Raw genomic sequence first — 8,962 nt, 5'->3', positions numbered from 1 at the left:
CTTTTTTAAAAAATGATAAATGATCGGGAATTATAAGTGAAGTTTTTTTTTTTTTTTTTTTTAATGCCATTTTGCTTGTTTTGAAGGTTAATTATTTATTTTTTTCTCATTTTAAGTTTGGGCATAAATGTATTATTATACTTACTCCTGCTATAATTAATGAGTGAATTAACATGTGTAGAATAAAATAAAATAAAATTCCAATATTTATGCACAAATTAATGGATTCAAAAGTGTTTATCTTTACTTCTTCTACTAGATTTAATTTTCTTACACGTTTTCGTGCATCAGTTGATATAGAGCTGACTTTCTCTCTGCATTAGTTGGTATTAGAGCCAACTTTCTTCCTGCATCAATGATAAATTAGAAGCAACAAATTAGCTCCTTCTCATACACATTTTTTTTTGTCATAATTTTTTAGAAAAATTACACATGCATTAATTTTTCCTTTAAGCTACCACTAAATTGTAATGTCTCAGCGAACTATTGATTGCAGCAATGTTCCAACCCCTTCCCCAACTATCAAAAATTTGCAATGTCATCCTAAATGATAAAAATAGCCTTAAAAAATAATAATAATAATAAAAAAAAAGGTAAATAAATAAGTGGTGAATCGGGTGACAGATCCACGACACTGCTGCGAGCGGGTCTGCGGTGGTCCCAATACCTACCACGTTTTTAAAAAATAAATAAATAAATAAATAAAAAAAAACTATGCTTGGTTATTGACTTTATTAGATTCCACGTTTAGTTTTCCATAACTTCTCTCAATCTTAGTTCTTAACATATTTTCCTACCTTTTTTATTCTCAAATCTCTTCGATTCAAACTTTATTCATGACTGTTTAACGACTGCTTTAACTAAGCCATACGCAGCAGAATTTGCTTATCTTCCATTATGGAAAATCTACCAACTTTGCATCATATTCAACACCTCATGCGTATCCTCCACTAATTGTCTATATCTACTCCAATTTTGTTATGTGACCTTCACAACATTTACTACTTGAACGCATCACCTTCCATAATGATACTTTGAAGCCCCAAGTCTCAATTAAACTTCGCAACATACAACGCAGCCAACGCCTCCGCCGCTACTGGTTCTAGGATTACCAATTTGGTCAAGCTTTTAGCTGGAAGTGTACATCCCTCATTGTCCAGCACAATGATTCCTACTCCAATTCATTTGTTCACCGTATCCAATGTCACATCCCATTTCACCTTTTGAAAGCCAAATTGTGGACATTTCCACGATCTTTACTCCTCATCAATACTATCTTTCGTTGGATCACATTTCTTACTGTTTACTCTCTTATATTCTTCAAGAGATTCAATTGCCCCTCGAATATTTTGGTTAGGAAGAAGAAATTCCCTCCAATATACTATTGTATTTATTCTAAACCAAATTTTCTTGCTATCACCCCAATTGGTTCATATTCCTCATTAGTACATCTCTTTAACATCTCCTCCGTAGCCTGCATAAAGTCAAATCCAAAGCTATAACTTTTCTGGGCCTTTTTCCCACAAGCTCCCCACACTTCCATTGCTAATGTGCAACTCCATAAAATATGTGTAATGGTTTCACTGTCTACACCACAAATAGGCTAAGAAGAATCATTTACAATACCTCTATGACCTACATAAAGTCCAACTTTACCATCTCCAAGATCCTTTGTAAAACAGGGATGTTTTACCGGTGGAAACACACACACACAGTAATAAGTCCACGACTCAGTGAGTAATCAATCATTACCTATGAAACACCTCGGTGTTGTGCAACTTAGAATATTTAAAGGACAGTCAGGTTAGAGCATTTCGTTGGACTGAAGATATTGAGCGAATGGCTCGTATAGTTAGATTTGCGTAGCATAGATAGATAGTATTGAACATTGAAATTAATATTTCTTTGGAAGCTCTGTTTTTGCGTTGATGATAGTAAATAATATTGTCAAAAATCCTACATAATTATTTTTCAATTTTCTCTATATTTTACTGTGATAGTTATTTGTTTAAGATAGTAAATCCAACTAAATACAAGTTAATTAGTGTGGTGGTACTATAACTAATACTCTGAATTAATTACCTTAGTCAATTAATTTTAGGGACGTTACACCAGTGATGTTGTAAGTTGTGACCACCATTCGTGGATCGTTGCGTTAGCCACTTTGGCCAGTGGATCCAAGGCAACCTAGATCTACTATCTCTAGGCCATGGGTACACAATAGATATTAATGCACTAGAAAACATTATTTATAAAATGTTAGGCTCACGACATAATTTTGTGAAAGACATGAATATCAAAATGCATAGTTTATAGATAAAATATATTCTTGATGACAAAGTATTTTGGCGTTTCCATGGGCGATTGATTACTTACTTCGAATGCTTAGATGCAACATCGGACATAACAAAATGGTCAAACTTCTTATCTTTGCATGTCATACTCTAATATTAGTCAAAACACTAAGTAAAACTCTAATCCTACACTTAAAACCCTAATCACGCACAATCTACCCATAATGATCTTTCATTCCTCGAGGACCGTTCAATCGTTATGCCTCAAAATGTGTTTTTCCTAATTTCTTCCTACCAGAGCCTAACATATCTCTTATCCAAAACTCCTTGAGACTGCAACACTCCTAAAGGGTGCCAAACATCATAATGCATAAACGATCAAAACAACCATGCTCACAAACACAAGTCAAAACTCCAAAGGCTCTAACTTTTTTCCCATAGTCATAATAAGTCTTAAAGTTTCACACCATCCTTTTGACAGTGTGTTAAAAGAATGACAACTCTGGTCCGTTTAGTGCATTGTATCCGTACCAACACATCAATCCAAAGTCACCACTTCACATGATCAAGATAGATCATCATGATTGATGTTAAAATCTTACCAAATGAAATGCCCAATTCCATTGCTAACTACAAACATTAAATTATAAATATCAAGTATTTAATTCAATCTTTGAATCATTTCTAAGGAACTCAGCAAAATAGCCCCATAACTTCAGGAGAAGGGGTGCCTCCTCACAAACATGCACATGGTAAATAATAATCACATAAGATAAACATGTAAAAAGGTTACATGCCCAATGCTTAAATTAGTGAATAAACAATTTTATTTAATGTAAATAAATAAATCAAAAATCTTATAAACTAATTGTAATTTAGAGAATTATCCCTAACAGCTGAGTTTGACGGTGAAGGAGTGATGAAAGTTTGAGACAATTGGAGTTGGGTTAAGGTTGGGGTTGTTGATGTCTTGGATTGTAGTAGTGGAAGATGAGGAAGAATCCATGGGTGCACTTAAATAGTATTGGATGAAAGGCTTCAAAGAGGAAAAAGAAAGAGATTGGTAGCAAGTGCTAGGCGTTGGAAGTTGTTTTTCACTACTCTGATATTATATAGAAACAAAAAATTAAATGGAATTGTTGCACATTATTCTCATTGATTTACAACCTAATTTATACACATTGTCTTGAGGTTACATAATGGAAAGTGAAATACAAAATAATTTGTGAATATTTCTTTTCCTTCTTGAGGTGTGCTAGCCGTTTGAGTTTTCTTTGGAAGAGGTAGCCGTTGCTTGATTTTGGTTTCCTTATTGGCTCATTAGGAGGCCCTTCAATTGAAGGGGAGTTGCTCCCATTGTTATTAAAAGAACATTTAATTTTAATATGGAAATGTAATTTGTAAAAATAAATACTCATATTTATCCCAGGATTAGACATATAGAACCAATAGCAGAGCCACTTAGAAGCCACTTAGAAGCCATAAAGAAGTGTGGCCTCTAAAGAAGTTGAAAAAAAAAATTATTATAAAAGGCTCATCAATTGAAGGAGAGCCACTCACATTTTTATTAAAGAACATCCAAAGTTATATTTTAACATGAAAATGTAATTAGTAAAAAAGAAACACCCATATTTATCCCAGGATTAGATATATAGAACTAGTAGCAGAGCCACTTAGAGGCCAATAGGGGTTGTGGCCCCTTAAAAAAAAAATGTACTATAAAGGAACTCGTCCGATTCAAGAGCTAATGACCTATACATAGATTGTTGACTTTTCAAAATGGGTCCACACAAAATTCTCAAAACTTCCTTGTTTCACTTTTTTATTAAAAAGTCGAAACATTCAGTCATTTTTTTTTTTTTTTTCTTCTCTAATGGCCCACTTTTACTTTTATTTTTTTAATTGAGAGCGTAAACAAAGAGCCTGACTTGCATAGAAAAACAAAGAGTCAGTTCTAGGCTCAAGCTAGAACCTTATAGTGTCAGGATGGAGTATAAAATTAAAATACACTCACACAATAACCAATAGGGTCAGAGGCTTTTGTGCAGTGCAAACATGAGAAATAAAAAATTTGAGATAGCTAATGAAATGATGGTAGAACTGTAGAAAGCTTACTTCTTGTGAGATAAACAAGTTCATCTCAAGATAACGATGCAAAAGCAATTGAAGCCTCTCCTGCAAAATTTATTATTTCTTAGTGCATTCGACAAATACTAAAGGTATGAACTTTCATCAATGTCTTTTTTTTCCCCAAATCACTCTAAAGGTAATTTGTCCCCCTTTATAATCTCGTTAAAATTGTTTTCAGATAGTAATTCATAATATTAGATTGCCTTAAACAAAGCATTGTGGGAGATGTGATTAATGTGTTAAAAACAAAGGTAAGCTTTTATCATTCTTAACTATCTCATGCTCATGTGTGTTTCTTCTTTTAAGTCCTTTTTTTTTTTAATATATATATATATATATATATATATATATATATATATATATATATATATTATTGTTCATAAGTGCTTAATTGACTTTTAAAGTTGTAGTAAATTTCGTCTTGTTCAGTTTTTTAATTTTTGTTCCTATGAGTAAATACTATATAGTGTAATATGAATTTAATTTTACAGCTTGAAACATGTAGAGTAACTGAGTTAGTCATAAAAACATTAAGTGACACTTAATTGGGACTTGAGACCGCGCTCTCTAGGTTTTCTTACTAGAAAAACCAGGGGTGCCAAACTTGTCTCCTTCCAGTTATCGGTGTAGGAGTTTCCAGTCCCATCTCTCTCTTTCTCTTTCCACGCCCGCGTAGGTGGAGAGAGGATGCCAGCGAAGTATGGGTTTCGAAAAGGATCATTCCCGTTAACGAGTAGGGAGAAACAGGGGATCACCGTTAATGATGATGATACTAAGGAGTTGAGGTTGAAGGGGGCAAAGTGCTTGGTGGGCCACTTGGGGATTGCCGAGAAGATCAACAAGGACTCATTCCGGTCAATTCTTACTAGAATTTGGTGGATTGCAGGTAGGCTTGGCAATTCGGGTTCACGGGTCGGGTTCGTATCGACACGACTGACCCGATTATGCAAACAGGTTCAACACGAACCCAACCCGATTATTAATCAGGTTGAAACATGTGACCCAAACACAACCCGTTAGACATGATTACAAAAGAGAAGCAACCAGAAGAGAAGCAATTCAAGCAACCCGATCGGTACACACGATTACAAAAGAGAAGCAATTGAAGCTACCCGATTGGTAGCTCAACCGGAAAACAAGAGAACTCAAAAAAAAATTCCCATTCAGTTCCCCAACCGAAAACAAGAAGAAAAAAGTCAAAAAATCGCCCGGAACAGGGGTACATCTTCAAGCTTCAACAATTCAACCCAATGAACCCACACGGCTCAATCAAAACTTATCAATCCAAAAATACCCAAAATAATATTAATAATGGAAACACAAGAAATTACAAGAATTACATTTGAGGAAAATCCACCGAGAATCCAACGAAGAATGGCTGGACAATACTTCCTCTGACTTCACCGGTGATGATTTGCCAGAAATCGCATCGATCATGGAAGATCGGGTCTCTCTCTGGGTTTGATGGGTCGTTCGGGCCTCCCACTGCTTGATGGGTTTTCCAGGTTCATCGGGTCACTCGGATCTCCTCTCGATCTCTCACTCTGACTCTCCCTTTCTGTGTTTCTCTCACCATCTCTCTTTCTGTTTCGGATGGGAGAAAGAAGAAGACAAGAGGAAGGAAGAAAAAGAAAATCAGAAAGGAGAGGAGGATGATTCTCTCTTTTCTATGTTGTGTGTTTGAGCAAGAAGGAAGAACTAAGAAGAGAAAAGAATAAAGAAAAGGAGAAGACGGTGACCCATGACTCGTGAGGCGTGAGGCGATTTTTTTTTTTTTTTTTAAAACCGGGTTATAATCGGATCAACCCGATTATGACCCGAACCCAATTATAATAAACACAAACCCGATTTTTTCGTGTCGTGTTCGGGGGTCGTGTCAAAAATTGCCAACCCTAATTGCAGGCTTTGTTTACTTCAAAGAGATTCAAGTAAATATGTGGTTATTTGAATACACGAAGGAAGCTGACAAGAAGAGGGAATTGGATGGAAGGTCATGGTCTTACGACCGGACTATCTTGATGCTGAATGATTTCGATGCAAGATGCCTCCTTCCCAGATGGATTTTTCTCATTCTCCATTCTGGATTCAGATCCATGATATGCCATTGGGATGCATGAATCGACGATTGGTGAGAAGATTAGGGAATCTATGGGTATGGTTGCAGAGGTTGTTGTGGCAGTGGACAATGTGGGTTGGGGTCAATGTCTTCGTATCAGAGTGGCATTAAACCGTTACAACTCATTGGGCTGAGGAAGGGACTTGATTATCACAGGCCATTCTTGTTAGGTGGATTTCACATATGAGAAGTTCTCGGATTTCTGTTTCAAGTGCGGCCGGATTCTCCATGCTCCTAAAGGTTGTCTGGTACGATGTGAATCGATGTAGAACCATACATAAAGTATTTCGGCTTGGGGATCGTGGCTGAGGGCATAGGAGCCTTCCAGATTCCACGGGGTGGTGGAGGAACTACAAACCTCGGCAGAGCCAGAGCCAGAGCCAGTTGATGGGAAACGAGCAGATTTTCCCCCTAAGGAAAGTCAGGATTCAACTAGAAAGAAATCCGAAAAGGGACTTCCAAACCATAACGGTCACCTGACTAGCTCACAGACGGACCATGGAAGAAAAGGTAAGCGTAAAGGGAATGCTATACAAGGAAAGGTGGAGGATTTTAAGGCGGGAGAGGGGAAATCAAATCTTATGGGTTATGAAGGTAATAACCGGAACACGTAAACTTTTAAGCAATATTCCTCTGACGTGGCACCTTCCAAGCAGCTGGGCTCTTCTTCTAGAAAGGCTCCTCGATCCAGCTCAATTAGGTCTTTGGCCCAAGGGGGGGTTTCCCGTCTCACCCAAGTTCCCAACTTGATGATCAAGCCAACAACAAGTACTTTGCATGTCATTCGCACCGCACTCTAGAAGCTCCCAAAACTAACTTTGAGACTCCTTTAGCCACTGAACGAAGGAGATCAGGTGGTGGAGAATGGGGGGATCCTTCCACAAAGGGGTCTCTCAGTCTCGTTGAGGGACACTCTAGGGGAAGCAACGTGAAGCACTGGAAAAGGATTGCACAAGGGAACTCTTGGAGATAGCTGGAAGACTCAGAATAGAAGCGGTTGCTAGAGAATAGGAGTTTTGCAGAGGTGGAAAAGGAAACTCAGAATCTCAATCTCCCTAATAAGGAACTTCGGTATGCATTCAACCTTGAGGGTACTTTCTCAGGGGCGGATGCTGTGGAGCAGCCCCGCCTTCAGCCATGAGTGTGTTATGTTGGAACTGTCGAAGGCTTGGGACCCCTCGAATAGTTCGAGATCTTCGCTTGCTAGTGAAGGAAAAGAGACCCAAATTTGTGTTTCTTATGGAAACTATCATGAGAAACACAAGGTTACATGGAATAAGGAGGCAGTTGGGTATTGCTGGTTTGCTTACTATGGAGCCGTTGCACAAAAGCAGTGGGCTGGCCTTTTTGTGGAAGGAGGAAGGGGAGGTGCATATTTTGAATTATTCACAGAGACATATCAGTGCCATCATTACTCTATCTGGTACAAGATACTCATGGAAATTCACTGGTTTCTATGGTAATGCTGACCGGACTCAGAGGGAGGAGTCGTGGCAGCTGCTTTCTCACCTTAGTTCTTTCCCTCCACAAGATTGTCTCTGTGTTGGGGGTGTTGGGGATTAAAATGAGATCGTCAATTCTTCTAAGAAGTTTAGGGGAAATCAGCGCAATTATTCCCAAATGGAAAGATTTAGAAGTGTTCTTGATGCATTCAATCTTGGGGACCTCAGGTACAGAGGTTCCAAATACACTTGGAGCAACAAAAGGAGCTCACCTGATTTCATCAAGGCCAGGCTTGACCGAGCTCTAGTTAACCCTGGCTGGTGTAGCAGACACCCTGATGTATTGGTGGAAGTTTTGGCCGCTCGATCATCCGACCACAAGCCGTTGTGGATTCAATTTAGTGCCCGGCATAAGGCCAAACAGGGGCCGAGAACTTTCAAGTATAAGGCTTGCTGGAATCTTGACTCGGAATGCAAGGAGGTGGTCCAAGCAGAATGGATGAAGGGCACAGCAGGCATGAGTGCTTTAGGGGCTACTATGGCAAAGTTAGATTGGTGCAAGCAGGCTTTGGTGGGATGGAGCTATGCCAAAAAGTGTGAATCGCACCATTAGAAACCTCACTAAACGGTTGGAACTGTTGCAGTATTCTAAGAACCCGAATAACTTGGAGGAGACTCAAGAAGTACAGGAGGAGATAGATCACTTGCTAGAAATGGAGGATGTCCAGTGAAAGCAAAGGGCCAAACGCATTTTTTCCATGCATGGGCTTCCCAACGCAGAAGACAGAACCATATTAACCAAATTATGGACTTGGAAGGTAATGTGTGGAAAAAACATGAGGATATAGGACATGTGTTTTCCTATTATTTTCAACATATTTTTACCACAAAAGGGATGTGGGTTTGGGGGATTGCTTATCTGCGGTCCCCACAAAAGTCCCCACAGCCATGAATGCAGACCTCATAAGGGTGTTCTCTCC

General features: G+C 38.4%; 1 protein-coding gene across 1 annotated transcript; it reads left to right on the top strand.

The window, feature by feature from the left end:
- Positions 1 to 8,160: 8,160 nt before the first annotated feature.
- On the top strand, positions 8,161 to 8,713 carry LOC133863122 (uncharacterized). Its single transcript, XM_062299113.1, has 2 exons — positions 8,161 to 8,553; positions 8,627 to 8,713. The coding sequence occupies exons 1-2, from the start codon at positions 8,161 to 8,163 to the stop codon at positions 8,711 to 8,713; spliced, it is 480 nt and encodes a 159-aa protein (XP_062155097.1).
- Positions 8,714 to 8,962: the final 249 nt, after the last annotated feature.

The sequence above is a fragment of the Alnus glutinosa genome, chromosome 3 (genome assembly GCF_958979055.1).
Source record: "Alnus glutinosa chromosome 3, dhAlnGlut1.1, whole genome shotgun sequence".
In the NCBI taxonomy this organism is placed as follows: domain Eukaryota; kingdom Viridiplantae; phylum Streptophyta; class Magnoliopsida; order Fagales; family Betulaceae; genus Alnus; species Alnus glutinosa.
The sequence above is the reverse complement of the archived record's forward strand: the minus strand, read 5'-3'. Positions and strand labels throughout refer to the sequence as shown.